The sequence below is a fragment of the Carassius gibelio genome, chromosome A1 (genome assembly GCF_023724105.1).
Source record: "Carassius gibelio isolate Cgi1373 ecotype wild population from Czech Republic chromosome A1, carGib1.2-hapl.c, whole genome shotgun sequence".
NCBI classification, from domain to species: domain Eukaryota; kingdom Metazoa; phylum Chordata; class Actinopteri; order Cypriniformes; family Cyprinidae; genus Carassius; species Carassius gibelio.
This window is the reverse complement of record NC_068371.1, coordinates 5295252-5320325: the sequence shown is the minus strand read 5'-3', so window position 1 is coordinate 5320325 and position 25074 is coordinate 5295252. Positions and strand designations below refer to the sequence as shown.

Sequence of the window (25074 nt, the reverse complement as noted above, 5' to 3'; positions counted from 1 at the left end):
CTGGCATTGTTAAATTCATTGTGACAGACGGGACGTGTGTCACTTCATATGAGCATGCCAGGTATTCAAGTGTCACAACTGAGTCAATAAACAAATCACTTTTGATTTCCGAATAATGTAACAACACTGAATACAATAACTAATAAAGCATTTATTTCACATTAAATTTACAGACACGATAACAGCAAAAGTGGCTTTAAAATTATATACACAGCTTAAATATATATATAAAGTCTTCTTGTTGTCTGTCACATATAGGCACTAGTTTACTTTTGAATGTCTCAGAAAATGGAATGTCACACTTCATGGTCCTCCCGAACAGTGTTGACTGAATTCATTTAGTCTCCTAACACATCAAAACATGTATATAAGCCACACACTGTCAAATAATTAATTTCAGCAAACATTTAGCTGTGTAGATTTTCTGACAAATATTTAAATTTATATCACTCCACATCTGGACAAATTACCATGAGCTCAAGCAGTTTGAACTTTTGCAACATTCACCCAGAATGTTTGGTGTTGTGACCTACAGTCATATTCTCTACTTACAGTAAGAGCAGAACATGTACGTGAAAGTGTCAGAGGTGGAGAAAGAGAAGGAAAGGATTTAGGATCATGACCATGCAGGACGTGGTATTGTTCTACTGAGCTTAGCCGTTTCCGGTCTAGATTTATTAGGACTACTTCCAGGTCTTGAAGTCCTCCCTGCTGTCATGGAAAGACAAGAGCTGTGTTAATTGTACTGTTAATATGAGATTTAACAATATACAAAATTAAATGCATGAACTGCAGTTAAAGTTCTTAAAGAAGTAGCTCAATATTTCTTCTCAGAGGAGAAAAATGAATGCAAAGAGAATTCACTATATTATATATTTTATGCACTACAGAATGCATATAATTATATAATGCATATATATATATATATATATTAATCGTCAATAGTGCAAGTAATTTGTTTATTATTCCTGATCTCTGAAACATACAGTTGAATATGGAATAATGCAATAGGATGACATACAGATGACTATACATAAAGTGCTTCAATTTGTGTGTCTTGTGTAAGCATGTACCAGATGTTTTGCTGGACTTGAGTTTGACTGGTGGAAGAGCTGTAACAGGTGTTCCCAGGTATCGGCAATGCCGCTGGTAATCAGCTAGCTGTTCATCTCGGGTCAAGCCAGGAGTGGGTTTCACAGATTCTAGACGCTTCAGGAATGCCTGCAAGCATACAGCACATATTTACACATACAATGAATTCTTTGCAATGCCCAAAACAATGACCCCTCTGCCATACTCAATATTTTACAGGCAACAAATCAAATTTGCTTAATTATAACGATAATTATTAACATGCTTAGCATGCTGACATAGAATTCCTTTCATTATTTAGCTTGGACAAAAAAAAACTTAATATGGATTAAAATAATTGTTGAAAAAATAACTAAAGGCATCAAACAATGACTAACATCATGAATATGGTATTTACACTGTGTATTAAATAAATAATTAAAACTAATTCTGAGACAAAAAAAAAGAAAAAAAGAACAATAACAATCGGATAAATTGTACTTTTTTGTATTCATTTAAATATTATTATTTCCACTAAGATTTTTATATCATCACAAATTTAACCAACCAAATCAAATGAAATTCATTATTAATGAAAGCTGCTTTAATTAATAAATATTTACAATTAACTATAATGTTTTTTTCATTACATAATTTACAGAAAATGTGTTTGTCACAGAATTGCCACATTGGTCTTAAGGCTTAATAAAACATATTTGACATCTATAAACTCAAATTATCTTGCTTCAAAAAGGATAACCAAGAGACAAAGCCACAGTGAGCCATTGAGAATAAAAATAACCAGAGCAGATTTTCACGTTTTTGAAAGTCTTTTATGCTCACCAAGGTTTATTTGATAAAAATACAGCAAATGGTGAAATATTATTACCATTTAAAACAACTTTTCTATTTTAAAATGTCACATCCTTCAGGCTAATTTGCTGATTTTGTGGTCAAGAAACATTTCTTATTCATGTCGAAAACAGTTGTGCTACTTAACAGTTTTGTGGAAACTTGATACAATTTTTTTTTCAGCATTCTATGATGACTAGAAAGTTTAAAAGTAAAATGTTTTTGTAAAATATAATTTTGCAAATGTAATTTCTGAGTGTATTCTGGCTGAGCATAGGTATTAATTTCTTAAAAAAGAGCATCTTTTGAATGGTAGTTTACATGATTCAAACTCACCATCTCTTGCTTGAAACAGGCTGACAAATAAAGTTTCTCTCTTATAATAGGAGTTGCATGTTAGAAAAACTAAAAAAATAGGCAATAGCTCCCTCTAGTGAAAGGAGAGAGAATTTTTTTGTTACATGAAATAAATAAAAGACTTGACTCTGACCAGGTTTTCCTTCTGAATTCGCTCTTGCTCTCGTTGTCTGTTGAGGGCACTGTGGTAAAGCCGAATGGGTGGTGCACTACTCCTGCGACTGCTGGTTTTGGAGCAGGCAGAGCTGCCACTTCGTGAACGTGCCGATGAACGGGACAGTTCGCGTAATAGCCGCTGGTTCTCCCGGTCGATCTCCTGTACCTCTTCATTTGTGAAAGAATAGTTCTTACGTCTGCTGCCAACACTGGAAGGGCTGGAGACCACGAGTACTCTGTCTAACTGTTTCTCTACTTTCAAGAAACCTGCAAAGGGAGAGAAAGAGATTCAGCGAAAAAATTTTTTTATTTATATATCAGCCCATTGCACCAACCTGGTACATCCTCTCCTTCAGAACTTATAGAGCCCTGACCGTCCGAAACATCATTCGCAACCCCCCTCTCAGAAACACTGGGCTGTTGTTGAACATCTGCTGCAGGTTCAGAGGGCAGAACCACATCAAGGGACTGGGAAGGACTAATATTTGGTGTTGAGAGAGGGGTAACATCAGTGACCGTGTCTTCAGATTCTGCTGTTTCATTTTGTCGCTCTTTCTGGTGAGCTGAACCCACCCGCTGATGTTTTACAGGTGATTTCTGAGAGCTTCTCTCTTCACTACTGTGGGAGGACTCAGGATCAGATGATGATGAACGGCTACGGCTCAGCTTGTGGAATTTTCCTGCAGATTTTTTAGGCGATCCATGGGACAATCCCTTATGTTTTGTTGATCGTGTCACTGGCGATCTCAAATCCTCCTCACTTTCATCGTCACTACGATGGTATCCATCATCTTCATCATCATCATCATCACTGTTAACATTATCATTGGTTTTCCTGAGTTTAAAATCTTCCTCAGATGAGTATGAATGCACACTAGATCCTTCATCTGATTGACTGCCGTTCATAGTCTCTGAGGTTTTGGCAACTGGGAGTGATGAAGAGCCTTTGAAAAAGCCATCATATTCTGTCTCTTCTCTTTGCCTTCTCCTGCCCTGGTTTGAATCATCCTCCAATTTGGGTTTATCTTCCAGGTTCCTTTTACTTTGAGCTAAAATTCCTAACTGATCCATTGAAACATGGGTGTCTTTTCCGGTTCTCTCATCTTGTCTTTCTGAGACTTTCTGTTTATTGAGCTGCCCATCTTCAGAGCCAAGTCCATGAGCTTCACCATCACTGTCAAAGAAAGAGTGGTCAACTTCTCCCTCTAGCTCTTTGGGGCTGTACATGTCTGCAGTGTGTCTTTCAAATGTGTCCTCATTCAGTGGAATCTGAACGGAAAAAGGAGAAGAATTGGAAAAATTAATTTTCTGAACAAGTTCTGTTTTCTAAAGCAATAGTTCTCAACTAGGGGGCTGAGGCACACAGTGTATGATAGCTTAAAAGTATTTTTTAAAAGACAATACAAATCACTTTTTCTTATCTTAACTCACCTCAGCAACAACCATTCCTAATGCCCAAGGGGGTGGGGGGAGGGGGTATAATATATATATTATGGAATATAATTATTATTAAATTATTATTTTTTTAATTTACTTAAAAATTGTGTGAATTTTATTTTAAAAGTGTTATTACGCTTAATTCTTGTCCAGTAAACCACAAAAACATGGTCGCTTAATTGCTATCTTTCCTGTGGCTGTTATGGGCGAAACGCTGGGAAAGAAAGTTTGATTGAATGGGTGAATAAACCTCAGATCTACAAAAAGTGTCGATTTACAAACACATAAGGCCCTATGAAAATTATTCTCGAGACTAATAATTTTTTAACGATTGCTAAAATAATAATTCTTACAAAACCAACTGTTTTTTTTTTCTTTTTTCAATTTATTGATTCAAGTAAATCATTACACAGGCATAATAAATGTTTATATAATAATAAAAATATTAATCGTTATTATTAGTTTCACATATAGCCAAACATAACATAGTAAGTTATTCATTCAGTCTAAAATAAAAAATAAATAAATAAATAAAAGTACACCTAACATTAAGGGACTGATAACCAATTGAGAATAAATAAAACCAATTATCAGTGCATCCCTGTTGTTTCCCGGTGTTACGGTTTAACTGGTTACCGTGTTATCTGGTGACCAACTTCCTGTTTAGGTCTCCGCTGCAGATGTGCTGGAACGACAGCAGCAGATTCGCCGATTGTGAAAGCACGAACTGACGTGATATTAAGTGCCTAATAAACGCAGACTTGCTCATTGCATGATTTTGATATTCTTGCAGAGCTAACAAGTTATAGGTATGATCGACCGTAGCGGCTGAAGTAAGTAGGATAAACAAAAAAATAAAATAAAGTAAATCTGTGAGGGCACGGGTTTCGAACACGCGCTAAAAGACGACGCGCCGCGAGACGACACTCACGAACCACCGAGCCATCGATCTTGACGTAATCAGCTCCAGATCTCTGTATTCAACACAGGACTCTCGGCGTCACATCGTGACACTGGCTGAATCAAGGAATTGTGACCGTGTTAACTTGTGACCTCTGTTTGCAAGCCAAAATCCAATTTTACTGTTGCTATAAATTAACAATTCCAGCCAAAGCGCTTCTAATGCTGCTAAATGATTTGATACGATCTGAAAAATTACTCATCGTCAAAAATTACGAACCCCATTAATGTAAACATGCATAACAGCCCAACGTTTAAGTAGCTTAGTTCCATTGGTTCATTGGCAAAACACATTCTTACAGTGGCAGGCTGCCCACATACACTTCTTGTTTTACAACATAAAAAAAGATATATATCACCTGTCATCTATCCAAGACAACATTTAAAGTGTTACTAAATAGCCACAACTTTTAAAGAGTGTCAAAAACACTAGTAAAAATCAGGATTTCGAAATGGATCCATATCTGTTGGGACATTGTTCCCATGCAACCTCTCAGCCACAATGTCAAAATATGTAAATGACAAATTTCCAAAATCTTTCAATCAATGCTCCACAAGTTATTTTCACAATCCCTTTTATTGTAAGATACAATGGATTTATAGGTACAAGGAATTTATCTTGGTGTACTAGACATTTGTCAAAAATACAAATAAAACAAAATGAATCAAAGAAATGTTAATGCTCAAATCAATCATGCTACAAAAGACGGTGTACACAGAAGTGGTTCATTTCACTGGTTCATAATCACTAAGCTCATTGGTTTGACGATGCCATCACTAAATCCAATGAACTGACTTTAGCTGAAAAATGACTGTTGTTCTCCATTTTCCTGTTGACTCTGTAAAGCTGCTTTGACACAATCAGTATTGTTTAAAGCACTATATAAACAAAGGTAAAAAACAAATTCATATGACACTTCTAGAGGACTTTTCACTGCTTTACCACACACACACTTAAACACAAGCAGGACAAATCAAATCTTCCTCACTAGGAGGCTGACCAACACAGTTCCAGTGAAACCATAGGTCACATGTGATATTAATCTGTGAAGAATGCATGTTGCACTAGACAATGTGCCTGTGTTAACTTGTTTATCATCTATTTTGTTTAATAAAGATTATGTGAAATATTATCTATTATATTGTCTAAATGCTGGTGAAAAACCTGAATAAAAACAACACAGAACATTTTCACGAGCTTTAATGGTTGTAACGGAAATGGCCATTTGGGTTCAATCAAAACTTTGATGGTCTTTGCATGTAAGTCTGTAATGAAAATTTTATGTAGTCAATTGTGCTTTGTGTCTAGTTGATTTCAATTCAGATGCATACAATCACAACCATTCAAGCAGAAAAATATGTTGCAAAGTTATTTAAACAAAGTAAATTACACTTTACAGCAAAGTAGTGCAACCTATTATAATTAAATATTCTTCCTCAAAGTGAAATGATGCATTCTGTACATCTAGTTTTGCAGTTCATAGCCAAGAAGTGTATGTGGGCAGCCTGCCACTGTAAGAATGTGTTTTGCCAATGAACCAATGGAACTAAGCTACTTAAACGTTGGGCTGTTATGCATGTTTACATTAATGGGGTTCGTAATTTTTGACGATGAGTAATTTTTCAGATCGTATCAAATCATTTAGCAGCATTAGAAGCGCTTTGGCTGGAATTGTTAATTTATAGCAACAGTAAAATTGGATTTTGGCTTGCAAACAGAGGTCACAAGTTAACACGGTCACAATTCCTTGATTCAGCCAGTGTCACGATGTGACGCCGAGAGTCCTGTGTTGAATACAGAGATCTGGAGCTGATTACGTCAAGATCGATGGCTCGGTGATTCGTGAGTGTTGTCTCGCGGCGCGTCGTCTTTTAGCGCGTGTTCGAAACCCGTGCCCTCACAGATTTACTTTATTTTATTTTTTTGTTTATCCTACTTACTTCAGCCGCTACGGTCGATCATACCTATAACTTGTTAGCTCTGCAAGAATATCAAAATCATGCAATGAGCAAGTCTGCGTTTATTAGGCACTTAATATCACGTCAGTTCGTGCTTTCACAATCGGCGAATCTGCTGCTGTCGTTCCAGCACATCTGCAGCGGAGACCTAAACAGGAAGTTGGTCACCAGATAACACGGTAACCAGTTAAACCGTAACACCGGCATTAAAAAACAAAAACAAAAAAAAAAACAATACAATGAAGATCCTGAGTTACAATGAAAAGTTCAATGAACACTTACAGAGATAAGAGTGTTGGTGTACCTGAGGCCTGCTTCATAAAACAAGTTTACCAAATAAACCAGGTTTACTTCAGTTAGTCTGACTTATTGTCCGTTAATTTGGTTCAAAATAAGCCAGACTAACTGAAATAAGCCTGGCTTAAAACTTGTTTTGTGAAACAGGCCCCTGAACATGCTCATGATACACACATGGGACTTGTTTCCATGACAAAAACTTTAACAAGCTGCTTAGCAATCCATCCTTCCACAGAGATACAACAACTAACGTTAGCAAGCTAGCAAGACTAGCAAACTCTGCTACGTTTAATATGCATATTTAAATGCAGTAGAGATTAGACAATAAATGTAACGTTTCATACGCAAAACTCAAGCACGCCAACGCAAACTCATTCAGCTCACGTATGTTACGTTAGTTAGTTAGCACTAGCACTGCCTACCTTTAGACATTCACACCAAAAACATGCGGGACCGCGATACTGTCAGACTAAATCTCCAGCTGACGTACTTCATTTTATTTCGCTGATTATCTCCAAATACTGTTCAGTAAGATAAAGGCTGAAGATACGAGTCAAAACAGGCTTTTTCAGCTGTCCAGCATCCTGCACAGAGAAGTGTGTGGGCTCGTTAGATACTGTAACCACCAGGTGACGTCATTTCCTCAAATAGTTTGGCGCGCTAAAAAAAAAAAAAAAAAAATGAGAAGAGAGCTGCTGTATTTATTTCTCTTCGGGTCTTTGGGTCATTATTTGCCTGGCCAGATATATTGCAATGATGCAATTAAGATAATTTAAAAATGAATGTAGATTATATTTATGGTTGCTTGTTATTTTTTTTATTTTTTTTTTATTATTGCAAGACAAAAAGAAAACAATACAAAACAGCACTGCACTGAGAAACAATATCAAAGGATTTAAAAAAAAAAACGACAATCAATCAGTAAGAAAAATATTTTCATAAGCCGTAATAAACCTGTTATTCTTATTGCTATCAATGGGGTTTCAAGATTTAATAAAGAGCTGTTTTTAATCGTTGTCTTTCCTGTTGCTGTTATGGGCGAAACTCTGGGGGGGGAGCGTGATGTGTGAATAAAGCGTGACCTCAGTTCTACAAAGTGTCAGTTAATTTGTCTACGCATAACGCATCTACACTGATGATCCAATTCAACCATTTTAATAAGCAAACATGACTTTAGTTAAACAATTCAAGCATCTCTAACGGTTTGAGCTGCATTGTTACAATCTGTTTCAAAATGATTTATCAAGCTGATAAACAAGCATGGCTTTTGTCTGTTATATTATATCGCAGTACGTGACAAGTGTGCATGTTGCTGCTGCCAGCTCAGTCTTAAAGGCTGGCTTTCTGCTAGATTGTGTGCGTGCAGCTTAGTCCCTAAAAGCCTGTTTCATGTTTGCTTGGCACAAGTGGCATGAGATCCATCATCCACATGCAAGGACGGACTTGCAAGTTCAACATCCTCTGCTATTAGAATAAATGCATAAAATCTTGTCCATGACCAAGTAAAGGACGATGCAGAACTGTGCCACAGTGGTTATCCCTGACCAACCCATTTCAACTTCAAATTACCAATTTATTTATTTTTTCTTCTCAAAAAAGACTTATTTTCCGTCTTTTCGGAAGACCGTAATGTAAATAATTTATTATGTCAAATTCACATATTAAAGCAGAGTAGCTCAGAGTAAAAGTGTGAATTGATGCAAAAGTGCGTACGTGTGGAACTGCACAGCTTGTTTCGCAAGCTGAAAGATAGATGCAGAGTCACGTGACAACGCTTTCCCATTCTTGATCCTGATTGGTCTGTGTCATAGAACAACGTGGCCTTGTGCTGCTTTTTCGTTGTAATTTCACGTGGATCTGTGTGCGCTTGTTTGATTGCAGAACACTTCAGATCAACAGCGGACTGGACTGTGTCACGCTCAGTCAAATTTTTATACGGCATTAACCAGACATCAGCTATGTTTCTGCTTGAGACAGAGTCGGTAAGACAATTTATTTCATTGAAACTATTATGTGTATGAAAATTCAAAATCATGTTTAACCAAGTAACAACAAAAAGTGTTTCAATCATTTAAAAACAAAAGCCATAGCCCTAATATTTATCCAAAGGCGCTTTAAAACTTGTAGAAAACAATGTATTTAAGTTGAAATGTTGTTTGTGTTTCATTGTGTGTCCATTCAGCTGGACTGCATGAGTAGTCTGTTTGAAAGCGGGTTCGCGGTGAATGGAGGTCTGAATGGTCCCGGACAGTCTCCAGCGCATCTCGCGGCGTGCGGAGGTCAGGCCTTCTGCTTGCTTTGGCTGCTGCAGACCGGTGCTGATGCAAACCAGCAGGTACAAAGTCTCTTAAAGCTTTACCTCCGTTAAGCAATAGATACTTGAGTTTCTATTGAAATTGATTACATTCCTGTCAGTTAATGCGTTTTCCCAGGCCTTTTGCATTTTTTTTTTACGTTTTGTGTGTGTGTGTGTGTGTGATTTTTCTTAAGGATGCGAGTGGAGAGACACCCATGCATAAAGCAGCCAGAGCGGGCAGTTTGGAGTGCATCAGTGTGCTGATGGCAAGTGACGCACATTTCGAGTAAGTGGCTGGTTTGATAGTTCCTGTTTCAAGCTTTTGTTTGACAGAGAGAAACTTCTAAATACATGTACTTATTTTCTGCTGTACATTTAATGTCTCTATATAATTTTATAACATATTGGTTGGAAATCATATTTTTCATAACTTTTAGTAAGTGTAACATTTTAACTTCTCTTTTTCTTGAGAATATTGTTTTCAGTGGCTACAGTTTAATATATATTTTTCTCATGTTCTCAATATCATTTTCTGGCATTTCAACATTTTTTTATTACTATTATTATTTTTTGGTGTCACTTAAATAGTCCAAACGAGACCAAATATTAGCAAAGGATCTTATGAATTCAGCAAAGTTGGTTTGTCTCACTTTACAACTTTTAATCTTATTAAAATAATAATATTAATACAATAAATTTTATGTAATATTTTATTAACAGTTAAGATAGTAAAATTTGCCAAATCAAAAGACACAGAAATGTAAAATTTTCTATGAAGATTTTCTATGTAAAATATTTATTTTATATACACACTACCATTCACGTTTGGGGTTGTTAAGATTTCTAATGCTCACCAAGGCTGCATTTATTTTATCAAAAATACAATAAGAACAATAATATTGTGAAATATTCTTACAATTTAAATTAAGCGATTCTGTTAATATATTATAAAATGTCATTTATTCAGGTGATGGTAAAGCTGAATTACTCCAGCCTCCAGAAATGATTATCACCATCATCAGTCTTTAAAACAGCTGTGCTGCTTAAAACATGATATCTTGTTAGATTCTTTAATGAATAGAAAGAATCATTCAAAAACATAAGAAAAAAAAAATCGATATATATTTTTAATAGTCTAAAAGTCTTTACTGTCACTTTTGATCAATTTAATCTGTCTTTGCTGAATAAAAGCATTAAATTATTTCCACAAAAAAAAAATGTATAAAATTAAAAATGGCTGACCACAAACTTCTGAATGATGGTGCATTGTAGAAGAAAAAAAACTAACTCCCATACTGAAAAAGTCGAAATTATGCTATATGTTAATTTTATTACCATTGTTGAAATAATTAAGCAACAAGCATTCATTTTCAAATGTTCAAAAGAGCTCAAACTTAACAGGAATGTCTGATTGTTTACCTGTTAAAGCAAACCTCATCAATTATAGTCATGACTATAATCATTTTATGAATATGAACACTTCTCCAATTAACTATTCCTTTTCCATTTAGCATTTGCAACAACGCTGGACAGACTGCTGAAGATATTGCACGGTCTTGTGGGTTTGATGAGTGCGGGAGGTTTCTGAACATGCATCGCAGAACACTGGACTTGAAGAATGCTTCATTATCATCCCTCTCTGAACGGCACACGCTGAGCAGGACTCTCGCAGGACAGAAGAGAGGAGCAGACTCCAGTGCTCAAGATGGGAAGAAAGCACGGGACTGGTGATGAATGGTCTCATAAAGAGAGAGAATTTAAATTTAAAATAACTGTTTAACCATTACTGGAGTGAATGGTAAACAGATGTATCAGTGTGCCATTCAAAGACTGAATTACCAGTGGACATTTGGTATTGAGCCTATACTGTAGCCTCAACAGATTTAAGTATGAGAAGAATGACTTGACACTGGTACAGTAGCACTGCTCCGAGCTCAATGTGCTCAGCACGTGATACCTGCCAACAAGAGCAGATGAGAATCAAGGAAAAGGCTGACAATTTTCTCAAAAGGGCGAGACTTCTGGAGGAAAAAGTGAGAAAAATTTAACTTGGATCACATGTGTATTGTGAACCAGTCATATAAAGGCCTTAATTTCACTGAAATGTTTTATGACAAAGTTTAAAACAAAATTTATGACAGCGTGGAAATGAGCAGAACAGAAAACAGTTGACTTCCTGCAAGGCTTGGCTAATAAAGACACTCTGAGAAAAGTCAGAGACTTTGCAATAATCAATGAATAATGAAACATTTGCTGTTTGAGGAAGATGTTTCAGCTGCGGTTTCTTTTTATTAATTTGCAGGAAGCCTCATCTGACGTAGATGTACAAAGATATCTTGTGAATATGATGTATGATGAACTTGGGCAGTCTTGAGGATATGATGTCATTAATATCATCCATTTGAAGCCGGACTAAGAATCATGCAAGATGTTGCTGAAATCAGCGTAACCTTTAGCGTGACTCAAAGTGGATGTTAAAATAGTCAAAGGCATTTTAAAACATTGTAAGGACAGCGAGTAATAAATCACTTTTCTGTGACATGTGGGTTTGCACTTATTGAGACTTCCAGTGAATCCATGAATTCAGATGACAAATAAAAGTGAGTAAGTGTCATGCACGTGACTCAAATGGTCTTGGGTCTCTGGGGAAGGCAGAGGTTGTAATATGCATTTTGATCCCAGAACTCTGGCCCCTTCCATCCACACCAGCCCTGAAGAAAATACACACACACATCATTAACAAATGACCTGCTTTAAACACTGAGCTATTGATTCACCAATGCTGTCCTGAATAATAAAGTAATGTGGAGAGCAATAGAAATATGACATTAGAGAAACTTTAGGTGCAGCAAAACCTTTTTTTATTTTTTTATTTTGGCCGTTCGGGCACAATGTAAAAAGGTTTCTAATGTCTGAACTATTAACTGAACTGAAGTGTAAATACACTTCAAATCTAATGTGTCTGGGTATAATGGAATATCATGAAAGATTATTATTATTGGTGTTATTAAAGTAGCGTGCTATCATTAAGACAATAGAATTTTATAGTATTTTTATATTAAAATGAAAAGGTCTGACTAGGAGTAGTGACCTTGTCAAATGTACCTTGTCAGTGACGGTCTGCAGGTCTTCTCCACCAGTATAGTGAGGGTCTAAGATAAGAAAGCGTATTTGACCAGAGTTCTCACTCCACGCTACGCCTAGAATAGTGTGCGCAAGAACTCCCCCACCTGGTGAAAAAATGTGCTTTATTTTTCAATTGCTGTTAACATACAAAAATATCAAAACAAAAAAAATAATTTGTTTTTGTTTTTTACATTCTTTTAGGAAAAAAAAAAATAGAAGAGTTGGAAAAGAACAGCAAAGCCCAACATTTGAATGATATTGTATACTTCAAGTGTGCTGGATTAGATGTTCATTATAATATCATGTTTTGAAGGGGAAACCTTGCTCCTATCCAAGAAGTTGAAGAGAGGCACTAAAGACAATGTTAACGCACCAATCATGACAGGAGTTCCTTCAGTCTGAAAGTGGTTGGCCAGCTCTCTGCCCTTGGTGGCCAGCTCAGATCCCTGACTTTAACAGAAAGACAATCATTTTTACAATTCAAACTATTCAGAAACTTGTAAATCTATTTCATCATAATCTTGCATCGGCTTTAGTTTAGCTTAAAGCTGGAATACACTACTGGACCTTTGCCCCGATATTCAGTCTTGAGGAGCCAATGAAGCAGTCAGAGCTGACAGATTTCAAAAATGTTATTATTTCTCAAACGTTTTAGCTTTCAGACTATGATTTTCATCCACATGTCTGATTTTGAGCTGAATTTAGATATTTACATATTGTTGTGACTGGTATTGTGTGATCCTTAGTTTAGTCGCGTTTTTTTTCCTGCAATCATTTCCAAATTATGCAAGTGTATGATGCCCATTTTTTAAAAAAAAATTCAGATCTTAAAAGTTATGAGTAGAGTATTCCAAGCTTTAACCAAAATGCATGGTCACTTGTGTGGAGTGGTATACAGAAGAAAAGAATGTGTCCAGTTTTTCAAAACACTCTAATATGAGTGGTCTGAAAAATACTCATCAATACACACACACACGCACACACACACTTTGTCTACCTGACAAACATGATCTTTGAGGTGACCCCCAGCAGCTGGTTAAGGACAGCCTGAACTTCGATGGAGCCAATCCACTGACGTGAACCCACAAAACGTGGCTCTTTATCCCCAACATCCACAAGAGCCTGAAAAAGCACCAAATGTATGGTTGTAACAAGGGTTGTTCCTCTTAAATACATAGAACAAGACCGCATAAATTGAAACACCATCCCATAAAATAGAATTTGATTTACCTGCTGGATCTGTGTGTGTGTGGGCACAGCCGTCTCCACATATCCTTGCTGCTGAAACCAAGAGCAAATAGTCTGAAGGGAACGATATGCACATCCCCAGCCATTATCATCCACGTGATCCTGCATGTAGTGATGATAACTGTACACACCCTGCACCAGATACAGCTACAGAGAGAAACACAAGACAAAGACAAGATAGTTCATGGTTCAAATGTCATTTTGGCATCAAGAGATGTTTCACTTTAAAAAGTTCTCATGACATATTCAGCCACTTTTAAATGGGGTAGTTTACAGGTAAATGAAGAGGTTACCATCACTTTACTTACCACCCAAGCCATTTTCTTTAATATTTGTCATCAATTATGTCAATCAGATAGGTTTAAAGTCTCAATTTTGTAATTAACAAGCCAAATTTTCAGTACAAGAGAAGATTTGATCTGTTTCTAACACATAACTTTCATATGACTTCAGAAAAATTGAAATATAATTTTAATAAGATGTATGGAACATTTATGATGCACACTATAAAATTCTCATTTTGTGTTCCACAGATAAAAAAAAAAAAAAAAAGCTAGCATGCTTGGAAAGACAACATTATTTTCATATGTTGGTGAATTATTCATATCGTTACACTTTAATATTACTTTATTCCAGTCTCACCTTAGCATCCTCAATGTTGGGTGGGTTCAGGTGTATGTGGGGATTGCGGAGGTAACCGTCTTTATAAGCTGCATCAGGGAAATGAAAGGCATTGGCATGTCTCAGGTATGGCCTGTCACATGGTAATTTAAACTTCCTGTGCAGATCCTACACACATAGGAAGTTGACTTGGTTTAGGGACCACACATGTGGATCAGTAATAATCAGCAATTCATAGGATTGAGACATTGTGCTTCCTTTAAATCATGTTTAATTGTTTGAAAAGACCAGACCAGGTGTCTTATGCTCACTTAAAAATACAGCAAAACAGTTATAATGTGAAATATTATTAAAAAAAAATTAAATAACTGTTTCCAAATATGTTATAAAATGCAGTTTATTCCTGTGAAAACAAAACTGAATCTTCAGCATCATTCCTCCAGTCTTAACAATTGTAAAAAAAAAAAATTGTAATATGCTGATCTGCTGCTCAAGAAACATTTCTGATTATTATGAATGTAAAAAGACAGTTGTGCTGTTTAATATTTTTGTGAAGACTGTAATACATTTTTTCAGGACTGAAATTTTTTCAACATATTTCAGCATTTATTATATTTTTTATTGCATTTACATATTTATTTTAATGTCTCCTTGCTAAACAGAAGTATATTTATTTTAATGTCACCTTGCTAAATAATAATAATTATACATGTGTGTGTGTGACACACACGGAGACATTAAAATAAATATATATATATTTTTCTATTATTCTTACTGAAAACCTTACTACATCTGTTCTGTTCATATCTTACCTCTCTGACGGCCTGCAGCTGGCTATCTGGCACTCCTGCAGGGTAAACTACAGTAATGAGTCCAGAAGGTTCAGGCAGTTGAAAGTGAAATGGCTGTGGCACCAGGAAAGATGAGCCCTTTCTGTACTGTAGCACCACCTCTTCCATGTCTGCCAACTGCTTATTTAATGCCTCCACCAGCCCTGTACACACACTGATCAAATCACACACACACACACACACACACACACAATGATTGTGCTGAACTTCACAACCCTGATCTTGACATTCAGTTCATAGCAATAAGAACACTTCCTTTTTTTTAAGACAAGCTAAGCCACCCCCCAAAAAGCACTCACGTTGCCAATCTCTCATCAGTGGTCACAGACAGAGCACAGTCTAAAGGCAGTGGCATCTTCACACAATGCTGCTGTGTGCTCACTCGGATGAGACTAGGAGCTTCATTCCCGGCAGGTTCTGTGACCTCAAACAACAGCTTCATATTCACTACAGTCTACATAAAGATGGAAATACAGCAGAGAGTTACTGTTAGAGTGACTGTTAACAGTTACCACCTTTCAATCTAGTCAAAGAGTCTCACAGGTCCAGATTTCTTCTTATCTTTCTTTTTTGACGACTTCTTGCTCCCACCATCATCTGAACTGTGAACAGCAACAAGAAAGAAACACACTTTGTTAACATTCAGACTACGCACGCTACATAATACTTCACATACACAAACATTAAGATATGAAAGAATTAACAGTACTTACTCTATACACTGCAAAATGTCTCCACATGCTGATGCTTCTGTCAAGCTTTCCACACTTGACTGGAACCCAGTGTTAGGCCATATTAACACTGGACTGTTACATACAGTGAAAACTGTATTTTTTGATGATACTTTGGATCGGAGATCCTGGAAACTTTTTGATATGGTGCATTTACTTTGTGCGCCTGACAAAAGGAAACCGATATATTACTTTTCTCATAACCAGTGTATATGTAAATGTTTTTTTCATAAAATAAAAGTAAAATATCCAAGTATAATTTGAGGGTTACCATTTGGATTGTCAAGCTGGCAAGCAAACTCCAAGATTCCTTTTAATCGAAATATAAAGTCGCACTCTTCTGAATAAACCTGAGGAAATCAAAACACGCAACATTAACTGCTTAAGACAGAAATAACTGAGTGTATGGATCTTGCCGTTCATTAATTCTCTCTGAAACATATGTTGACAAAAGGCTAACGTAGCACATAGCTCATCAACATTAACATGGTTTTATGAAAGAAAGCGGTTTGTTTTCTACAAGTTTGTTTCAAAATAACTTAATTACCATTTTTATTCCCTCGACCAATGATCAAAATCAGCTGCTGTCACCAGGAGGCTGACATATTTGATGACGTATCATAACACGTCCGCGTCTTCCTCGCATAGTTGATTTCGTGTCACAGGGAAAATACAGTCTCTTACTGCCCCCTGCTGACCTGACTGTGACTGCGCAATGTGGAAGTGATCCAATGACAAAAATATACTGAACGACTTTCTGTAATATTGCTTGAGAATGTTTATTTAGTTGTTAACAGTAAAACAGTAAAATGTTAACAGTAAAAATGAAACAATAGTTGTGTGAGAGAGGATGAATGGCTAAAACAATTGTGAATCCATGACAATAATATTTAAAATGTATTTAAAGAATATTATTAATATTAATATCATTTTACTACAATTTAGAATAACAAAAAACTATTTATAATTTATAAATATTTATAAATTACTATTTACTGGCTATATTGTTAAGATAATATATATATATATATATATATATATATATATATATATATATATATATATATATATATATATATATATATGTGTGTGTGTGTGTGTGTGTGTGTGTGTGTGTGTGTGTGTGTGTGTGCATAATAGCTGTCTCAGTAACATTCCCAGATATTTGTCCAAGGTATTTTCTATTTCTCCTTGGTTGTATGTCTTCAAATTGAACCTTTATCTGCCACGTTATGTCTCCTGCTATTAGTAACAAAACAATAAAAAATAAAGCCAACTTGCAAATAGTTAACATAATCAAAATATTGATCAAACTAGTCTTACTTATAGGATGCTGAGGTGGTGGACTGTGCTGTGCTGTGGTGGGGTTTCCTGAGAGCGGCAGCTTTGTTGTTTCCTTTCAGCTGCAGTGAGATGCTGTTAGTAAGGCTGATATATTCCTGATGGAGTCTCTTTACTTCCTGACGCAGTAGATTCCTCTCAGTCTCTACAGTGAGCAGGCAACATTCTGCTTCATCCAGCTGCTCCTCAACTCTCTCTGCTCTACTTTCAGCATCTTTTATGACCTGACTGATGTGGTCCAGTCTCTCTCTTAGAGTCTGGTTTTCCTGTTGAACCTGCGTTATCTTCCTCTCTTCGACTATTTCTGAATCCCGTTTCATTCTTTGAGATTCCCTGACTGGTTCGGTTAAGTTCTTTCCCTGGTCTTGGAGAACAACGAGTGTTTCTCTTAGTTGCTGCTTCTCCCAGTGTTCACCGCACGAGACGGTCTCCAGATCTTCAGACTGAAGTCCGTTCTGCTTTAAGACCTCTGTAATTCTTTGCCTCATTTGCTGGTTTTTAATGAGAAGTTGTTTGTTACTTGTGTCCAGGTCTTTGTTGATGTTTTTAAACTCTTTAAACCTCTCCACAAATCTTTGCCGCTCTGATTTGCATTCTCTGGAATATTTCTCCATCTTTTTAAGCTTCTTTTTAACCTCTAGGTTTTCCTTCTCTAATTGTGTGCACTTTACTAAATAGGCCTCAAATGGACACTTCCGGGTTTGTTTAGCACAGCCTGCTTCATGTTTTATGCCTTTATTTTCTTTCTTCCTTTCCTCCTCGAGACACGCTGTCTCTTTAAGGTTTGTGGTGGCTTGGGACTTGCTGTCTGTAACATGGTCTCCTCCTCTTTCTCTTGTTTGCATGGCAGGGCTGGAATTTAAGCCACATGGTAAACTATTGCCTGAAAATCTAGACTTCTCCATGATGTCCGTGGCACTGAGAGTTCTGCGGTGTGTGTGTTTTATCAGTTCTGTGTAAAGCTATTCGACTTCTCCTTCACCCTGTTGACTGATGCCTGTTATGAATTAATTCCTTTTATGTGGGATTCCTGAAAAAAGAATATCTCAAATGTTTTTACAGTATCAACCCAATGCAATTAATTGCATTTATATTGGAACTAATTTTATTTCTTGCTTTTAACCAGAAACAATAAATATAACTTTATCATTAACTGTGTCACTAAACCAACCAACACAACGTGAAAAAGTAACGTTAAAATTAATTCAAGGTCCGTTCATACCAACAATACCAATAACTAGCCTACATATAACTATAACCATATCATTATTATAACCAGGATTTTATTCAATATTTAGACATGAAAAGGAGTATAATATTAATTAAGCATTTATTTACAATTCACCATATTTTATAGCCAACCGTAACAATGATTGCAAGTTCCCTTTAAGCACTTTATATTTTGTCATTTTCGTCTCATTAGGATATCTAGATATCTCTTTGTGGGTGAAAAAGTACATTTCCGCGAAGAGGGGAATACTTACTGATAATTTGTTTATACTTCTTGCTTCGATTCATATTTACATTAGTTTGATGAGTGTATCTATGGTAACCAGTCTCTCTCGCGCGTTCAGCGTCAATATTGGACGTCGCCGCGTGAGTTAAAGTTTAAACGTTAACGTTTTTTTTTTTTTTTTTTTTTTTTTCAGGTCCCCTTGTTCTTGTTCAATAATCGGTCGCATGCACTGATCTAGATCAGTGGTCGCATGTCTAATTTGTTTATCGTAAACAAATGGTTTCTGATGGTAATATTGACAATCGATCGTTTATGGTTCAATTTATCGAATATGTAAATTGTAAGGTTAAATGTAAAACATTTTTTTTTTTGTAATAACATTTTTTAAACGTGATCTGTGTAGAAAACCGTATAATTAAAATTAATGTAAATCTCACTTGTGTTCATGTTTTTATCTTATGCAAAAAGTATACAAAATATATTATTTGTTGATATTTATGAATATGATACATAGCTATAATTGGCTAGGTCATGGCAGGACACTAAATCACTCCAGGTGGCAGTAATACTGCAAAGCAGACTTTTCTTTACCACCAGAGACAGTTACCACTGACCACAGAAGAAGAACGAAAAGGAATTTTGAATTGAAATAAATAAATGAGTGACACATTTTTAATCCATAAATTCTTATTATGACCTGCAAGCACATCAAAAATTATGGCAATGATGTAAGGACACATTATGTTGTCAGGAAAATGCTCCCCTTGTCTCGTTCAAACACTCCTGATAAGAAATATTATGATTATCCAAAAACAAAATCTTTATTCATACAAACTTATTTCAGTCAACACACCCTATTCCTACAAAGTAAGTGCAAAACAGCGCACATGACAATACACTATCCATAGATGTATCTCTCAGTATTTGTCTGACATGTTTGTGCATGAATTGTGGTAAAACCTTTGTGTCTGTGCTTATAACAAGATGTGCACTGAGTAGTTGAGCTTCCCTTGGTGCCCTCATGCATTCAAAAGAACAACGAGAAGGTCAAAGGTCGGGACTTTCAGGAGGTTTTGCCCGGGCATGAGCATGGGTTTCACAGTATAGCTCATCATCTATGAAGTAGTATCCTTTCTGCTTTAGATTTTCCTCACATTCGGTGCACACAAAACAGTCTGGATGCCGAAACTTATCCTGAACCTTCACAACCGTCCCACTGAGAAAACAGCCAAAGAGCCAAAACAGCCAAACACGGAGCCAAAGAGACAGAGCCATAGAAAAAGAGACGGAGATAGAAATGTTAACTGAGATTGGGATCTTACTTAGACAAAATGTGTAGAATTTTAATATGTATATTTGGTTTCTCATATTTGACAGAATGTTTTGGGCTTAATGTATTACTGAGAATAAAAATGTAAGTAAATGTTTTGACAATGAGCAATGACTCAAGTGGCCTGACTTACACTATGCCGTTACCACACTTATCACACATCGGTAGCTTGTGCAAGTTCCCCGCCGGAGCAGACGGCTTGGTCGTGGGTGCATAGACTTTCCTCGTCAATAATGGATGTGTACCTGTCAATCAAAAAGATCTGAATCCCAGTACCAGTCACGTTCACATTACAGTATGTAAATCTTAATGATTCTAACTCAATCGCAGATCTCAAAAGTGCTGTTTATATGTACTCTAAACATTGTGCATTACATCTATTCAGAAAACATCAATAAACTTATGTGAGCATAGTTGCCATTTTTCTCTTTATGAAATATCTTTTGCAAATATTCCAAGACTAATTTTGTAATATTTAATAGCTAATTTTATCGTACAATATGTAATCGTAGAACTGTGGATTGCATTATACAATATTGATGCTTGTTTTATCTAATATTTATTATAGTATCTTGTTTACTGCAAATAAAACATGTTCAAAGTTCAAACAAAAAGTATATTTTACAAAAAAATACTATTTCAGTTGTTAAAAACGCCACATTTAATTCAATGTGTTTAATTCAGTGTGTTGAACTTGCAATTTCTTTGTAATTGCTTTTTACATTTATAAATATAAAAATCATAAATTTACTAGCAATTTATGAGTAAAAACTGTTTCAAAATCTTACACCATTTTTTTCTGTGTGTGTGTGTGTGTGTGTGTGTGTTGCATAATACCTATTAAATATTGTGCATTCTCTTTGTTTTTTGTGTCTCTTCTTCTGTTGGTGCAGTGTGTGCATGTCATACCCTCACTGTTGATAAAGCTCTGTAGGGCTTTAAAGGATCCTGACTGTCTTGGTTCATGGGGCTCGTCTTCATCCTCATTTCTCTGCAGCATTTGATATACATCTGACTCCTCTATGTTGCTAAGCTTCCTGGGACTACAGACACTTAATTTCAATGTAGTCTCCTTCCAAGAATCAAACTAGATGTTATATTTCAATACATAATGATAACTTAGCATTTTTTTCCTGATCAGCTCAGTGCTACTAACAACTACTAGCATTTCCAAAAAAAAAGTTACAAGACTGATAAGTTCAGGTTTGAACATTCACCTTTCTGGTTTGTTAGGGATGAGGCCCTTCAGCTGTCCTTGTAAGGCGTCTGAAATATTGCCTGAAGAGTAAAGGCCGATAGGGGAGTTGTAGGTTGGGCTCACCACCTGACGTGTTTCATCGATGTTAGCGGCGGCCACAAAGGGTGAAGCCCTTCGATTATGGCCTGTTCCTATTGGTGTGTACTCCTGTCAGGCAAAACTATATGCATTATAGATCACATCAAACCACACGATACAGAGAGAGATCATAAATAAAATATGAAGACACATACTTGTCGCTCTGCCTCTAGGTTCATTTTAAATGGATGGCTTTTGTTGTGCACAGTGACATTTGGTGACCACAACTTAGTCTCTGGTCTGCAAAACAGTGATATGATGACAATTTAATTATTTCTTGTTTTTTTCTTATTTGGTCTGAATATATTTATTTGAATACATTCAAAAACCCCAAATCTTAAAAAAAGCTAATGCACATCAGCTACCCCTTTGTGTGGTGCAGAGTGCAAGCTCATGTGATGTTGTCCAGCTAGTTAAGTTGATCTAAAGGTGACCTCTGACCTCTCAACAGTAAGTCTGAGCTGATGGGTGGCATCCCTGATTAGAGTCTGGGCCTCTGAGTGCATCATGTTTTCTGCAGAAACTCCATCTATCGCAAAGATGATGTCTCCAGGAGAGAGGTTGACTCTGGCAGCTTTACTTCCTGGTGATATCTGAAAACGCAAAATGGTAGACAACATCAGCAGGAGCTGAAAGTGTAAGCAAATTGCTATGTGTGTGTGTGTGTGTGTGTGTGTGTCTGAATGTGTATGTGTATATGTAAGTCCTTGTCATCATTGGTATGTGCACCCTTGTAAACTACTCTCCACAGTAAACATGCTGGGGAAATAACAGTCTCCAGAGAAGCTCTGCAGTCCTGCTGTTTCCAGTTCTCAGAATGAAGCGCTACAGATGAATTATATGAAACTGCACATGCACTGCATTATCTGACTTGCATTACATGAGCAGAATGGCATGTATAACTGCATAATAACCCAATGTAAAGGTGCATCCATCATATTAGTCATATATAAAAAGGCATTTTGGGTGCAGTGGGGTTTGTCTGTGGAGCTGCATTGGTTTGGCATTGGATCAGGTCCTGACTCTTTATCACAAGCAGAAAGACGGATCAAGAACTCAATATGTTCCTCGTAGTCTTATCCATTCATCCCAGATGTAGCAGCTTTATCTTTTAATTTAATATACAAATGCGCCAGTGCTTTTATACTTCAAATGCTCAGAACCCAAATATAACCCACTATATACAACAGAGCAGAACAGACTAAATCAAGATGATTTTCAAAATTTTTCAAAAAGGTCTGTTTTCTAGTTAAATATCTCAACAATATCAGTTTACTTGAGAGAACTCCATAATATATCAAGCATGGTTTCATGATAAATTGACGAGTGGTTTCTAGAAATGACTGTCTCTCTCTTGCTAGAAAGTTCCACGGTCTATTGTCATTTCTGAGGCCAACAAATCTCACTCTTACATTTTGAGTACAGTTCAACAACCTGCTGTGGGTAAACAGGCCTGGTTTCCAAACATACTTTGATTAATAAAGTCCAGATTACAGTCCTAGCTGTAAGTGAAAACAACTCCCAAGGTCTAGAGACAGAGGACAGGAGGGTGTTTGACCAAAAATGGCTGTGCAGTGTTGAGATTAAGTAACAGTGTCATGCTGAACCGCAGAGTGAGCAGAAACTGTTCCAAGTGTGAAATCTCATGAAACCAAAGTAGAAATCCAAAACTAGAGCTGCACAGAGAACAAAAGCATAAAACCTCTGCGCAAACAGATCAGCACAATTACTTCAGTGTGTATTTCAACACTGGAGGTTTGATCATGTGATAGGTTGTAACCTTTTAAATGTTATTTAAACAATACAATTTTTTTAACAGTATTATTGTCTGAAGATTCCGTTTTCATGTGAATTTAAAGAATATTGAAAGATATTGTATAATTTTCTTCAGTGGAACACAAAAGCCTCAGGCTCATTTTGGATAAGAGTAGCCAGGACGTTCCTCAAAAATTCACCTTTTGAGTTTGAGTTTCGTGGAAGACAGAAATCATGGTTTGGGATGACATAATGACGACTGTCTATCTATCCATCCATCCATCCATCCATCCATCCATCTATCCATCTTTCTTTCTCTCTCTTTTGGACTCTCTCTGACATTTAGACGTAGAATCCACAAATCCACCGCCACAGCAGGTGTGAGGATCCACAAGTTAGTTCCAGTGAATGATTCATCATCAGTTTTAGCTACACACATAAATAGAGCATGATGATAGCCATTGTTCTCCTCCATGAAACATTCTCTTTATAAGGGATGACATACTGCAATCCTCAATTCATGCCAGATTTGGTTGTTTACGGTTTAATTATAAAACTAATTTATTTTCCTTTACTCACCCTGCGTGTGTTTTATGTACTCTATTAATTCTTTGTCAATATTGCCATGCATTATGAAGTGTCCTTTTCTAATTGAGCTTAATTTTTTTATGCTTTTTAAAAAAATTATTATTATTATTTAAAGGTGTTTTTTTTATGTTAATGTAGACATGTCTATACAATAATACAATATATTATATTATATACCCACTTTGGCGATGGTAAGGGGTTGGCTGAAGTCCCGTCCTCCAATAAGTCGAAAGCCCCACGGCGCGGGTCCATCCAGCACAACAGTGAACGGCATATCCACAGCAGGTGTGTGTGTGTGTGTGTGTGTGTGTGTTTCGAGTGTGATGGAGAAATATAACTCTAAATCCTTTAGAGGAGATTGAAGACCACTCCTCCAGAGTGCTTGCTTTATCTCTTGCTTTATACTGTAGCTTTCTCTCTCACTTTTTTTCTTTTTCATAATGCTCTTCCCTCTCTATCTTTCTGTTCATCATGGTTTCTATCTCAACTCCCTCTCCTTCAATCCACTAAGATCTCATTTTGCTTGCTTCATTTCTGTGCCACTTTCTCTCCAATTACATCTTAATCTGTTTTATCACATAACTAATCTTAACCACCTCAATCTGATATCAGAACAAACGTGTAACTAAGCCCAACCTTGTTTACACATTCATTTTTAGAACCAAGAGATTTTTCCAGTTTAAAAGGAAGAGTTTGCACAAACAATGGAAATGGCCATAATGTTCAAGCTGCTCTTTTCAATATGAAAAAAGTTAAAGATAAAAATAAATATTAATAATAATTGTCATTCCACCTTTTGAAACCTAATAAACTTCTTTCAGTGATGCATTTTTGTTTTTTTAAGTTTCTCTGTATTGTCTAAAAATAACAATTGATTTGCTCTTTTTTTAATTTTATCATTTTTTTTTTCAACGGAATATGCATCCAAAAGTGCAATAAATAAAAAAATACAAAAAGAAAAGAAAAGAAAAAGAAAAAAGTGAGACAGATTTAAGTTACATAAGGAAATAGTTACTTTTTTTATCGTGATCTGGGCTTGCATAGAAAAGCTTCCATATAACTATTGGACCAGTCACACATTTGTAGTTCGATAAAACCATTTTCTCAAACTAAGTGGTTCACTTGGTGGCTTTTTAAGATATGCAATCTGAACAACAACAACACACAAAAATGTGACTATATCAAAGAAATTAAGTGATCATAAAAAGCTGTTTTAGATGCAAAAATGCCATTTTTGTCCAGCCTCTGAAGCTTGAACATCAGAATGAGTGATCTTTGATTAGAATGACAGAAACATACAGCCACC

General features: G+C 36.1%; 5 protein-coding genes across 7 annotated transcripts; 1 reads left to right on the top strand and 4 right to left on the bottom strand.

Annotated features, from left to right (window-relative positions):
* Positions 1-131: 131 nt before the first annotated feature.
* On the bottom strand, positions 132-7729 carry LOC127966438 (cilia- and flagella-associated protein 97). Of its 3 annotated transcripts, none has more exons than XM_052567612.1 (5): positions 7512-7729; positions 2772-3705; positions 2414-2703; positions 1074-1221; positions 132-708 (listed from the first exon to the last, which is right to left on the bottom strand). In XM_052567612.1, the coding sequence occupies exons 2-5, from the start codon at positions 3661-3663 to the stop codon at positions 617-619; spliced, it is 1422 nt and encodes a 473-aa protein (XP_052423572.1). In that variant the 5' UTR covers positions 3664-3705; positions 7512-7729; the 3' UTR covers positions 132-616. The 3 variants fall into 3 exon arrangements, with proteins under 3 accessions (XP_052423572.1, XP_052423403.1, XP_052423490.1); XM_052567443.1 differs by having other exon boundaries at positions 132-711; positions 7512-7727; XM_052567530.1 differs by having other exon boundaries at positions 132-711; positions 7580-7724.
* A 1190-nt stretch (positions 7730-8919) lies between these two features.
* On the top strand, positions 8920-11924 carry ankrd37 (ankyrin repeat domain 37). The gene is made up of 4 exons (XM_052567324.1): positions 8920-9071; positions 9272-9424; positions 9580-9671; positions 10897-11924. Exons 1-4 carry the CDS (start codon positions 9048-9050, stop codon positions 11114-11116), a joined length of 489 nt encoding a protein of 162 aa, XP_052423284.1. The 5' UTR covers positions 8920-9047; the 3' UTR covers positions 11117-11924.
* ufsp2 (ufm1-specific peptidase 2) lies at positions 11635-16629 on the bottom strand. The gene is made up of 12 exons (XM_052567223.1): positions 16510-16629; positions 16234-16312; positions 15945-16128; positions 15773-15833; positions 15531-15685; positions 15193-15385; positions 14402-14548; positions 13742-13906; positions 13509-13633; positions 12885-12961; positions 12491-12615; positions 11635-12096 (listed from the first exon to the last, which is right to left on the bottom strand). The coding sequence occupies exons 1-12, from the start codon at positions 16510-16512 to the stop codon at positions 12010-12012; spliced, it is 1401 nt and encodes a 466-aa protein (XP_052423183.1). The 5' UTR covers positions 16513-16629; the 3' UTR covers positions 11635-12009.
* Positions 16630-17281: 652 nt separating this feature from the next.
* On the bottom strand, positions 17282-18242 carry si:dkey-256e7.8 (cilia- and flagella-associated protein 157). Its single transcript, XM_052585453.1, has one exon. It carries the CDS (start codon positions 18206-18208, stop codon positions 17282-17284), a length of 927 nt encoding a protein of 308 aa, XP_052441413.1. The 5' UTR covers positions 18209-18242.
* Positions 18243-19428: 1186 nt separating this feature from the next.
* Positions 19429-24137, bottom strand: pdlim3a (PDZ and LIM domain 3a). Its single transcript, XM_052567107.1, has 7 exons — positions 23950-24137; positions 21867-22018; positions 21581-21665; positions 21307-21494; positions 20999-21132; positions 20223-20334; positions 19429-19975 (listed from the first exon to the last, which is right to left on the bottom strand). The coding sequence occupies exons 1-7, from the start codon at positions 24040-24042 to the stop codon at positions 19807-19809; spliced, it is 933 nt and encodes a 310-aa protein (XP_052423067.1). The 5' UTR covers positions 24043-24137; the 3' UTR covers positions 19429-19806.
* Positions 24138-25074: the final 937 nt, after the last annotated feature.

Bases quoted from the DNA above. Each gene is read 5' to 3' on its own strand.
- LOC127966438 (XM_052567443.1), bottom strand. From the start codon at position 3,663: ATGTACAGCCCCAAAGAGCTAGAGGGAGAAGTTGACCACTCTTTCTTT. The intron at 1,222-2,413 runs GTCAGAGTCAAG...GTATGCTTGCAG, and splicing joins GAATTCAGAAGGAAAACCTG to GCATTCCTGAAGCGTCTAGA. The intron at 712-1,073 runs GTACATGCTTAC...TTTCCATGACAG, and splicing joins CAAGTCCAGCAAAACATCTG to CAGGGAGGACTTCAAGACCT.
- ankrd37 (XM_052567324.1), top strand. From the start codon at position 9,048: ATGTTTCTGCTTGAGACAGAGTCG. The intron at 9,425-9,579 runs GTACAAAGTCTC...ATTTTTCTTAAG, and splicing joins GTGCTGATGCAAACCAGCAG to GATGCGAGTGGAGAGACACC. The intron at 9,672-10,896 runs GTAAGTGGCTGG...TTTTCCATTTAG, and splicing joins GCAAGTGACGCACATTTCGA to CATTTGCAACAACGCTGGAC.
- ufsp2 (XM_052567223.1), bottom strand. The intron at 16,129-16,233 runs GTAACCCTCAAA...TCCTTTTGTCAG, and splicing joins CCAGCTTGACAATCCAAATG to GCGCACAAAGTAAATGCACC. The intron at 14,549-15,192 runs GTAAGATATGAA...CTATGTGTGTAG, and splicing joins AGCTGCAGGCCGTCAGAGAG to GATCTGCACAGGAAGTTTAA.
- si:dkey-256e7.8 (XM_052585453.1), bottom strand. From the start codon at position 18,208: ATGGAGAAGTCTAGATTTTCAGGCAATAGTTTACCATGTGGCTTAAAT.
- pdlim3a (XM_052567107.1), bottom strand. From the start codon at position 24,042: ATGCCGTTCACTGTTGTGCTGGATGGACCCGCGCCGTGGGGCTTTCGA. The intron at 22,019-23,949 runs GTGGGTATATAA...TTGCGTTTTCAG, and splicing joins AACCCCTTACCATCGCCAAA to ATATCACCAGGAAGTAAAGC. The intron at 21,133-21,306 runs GTGAATGTTCAA...AAGTGTCTGTAG, and splicing joins ATCCCTAACAAACCAGAAAG to TCCCAGGAAGCTTAGCAACA.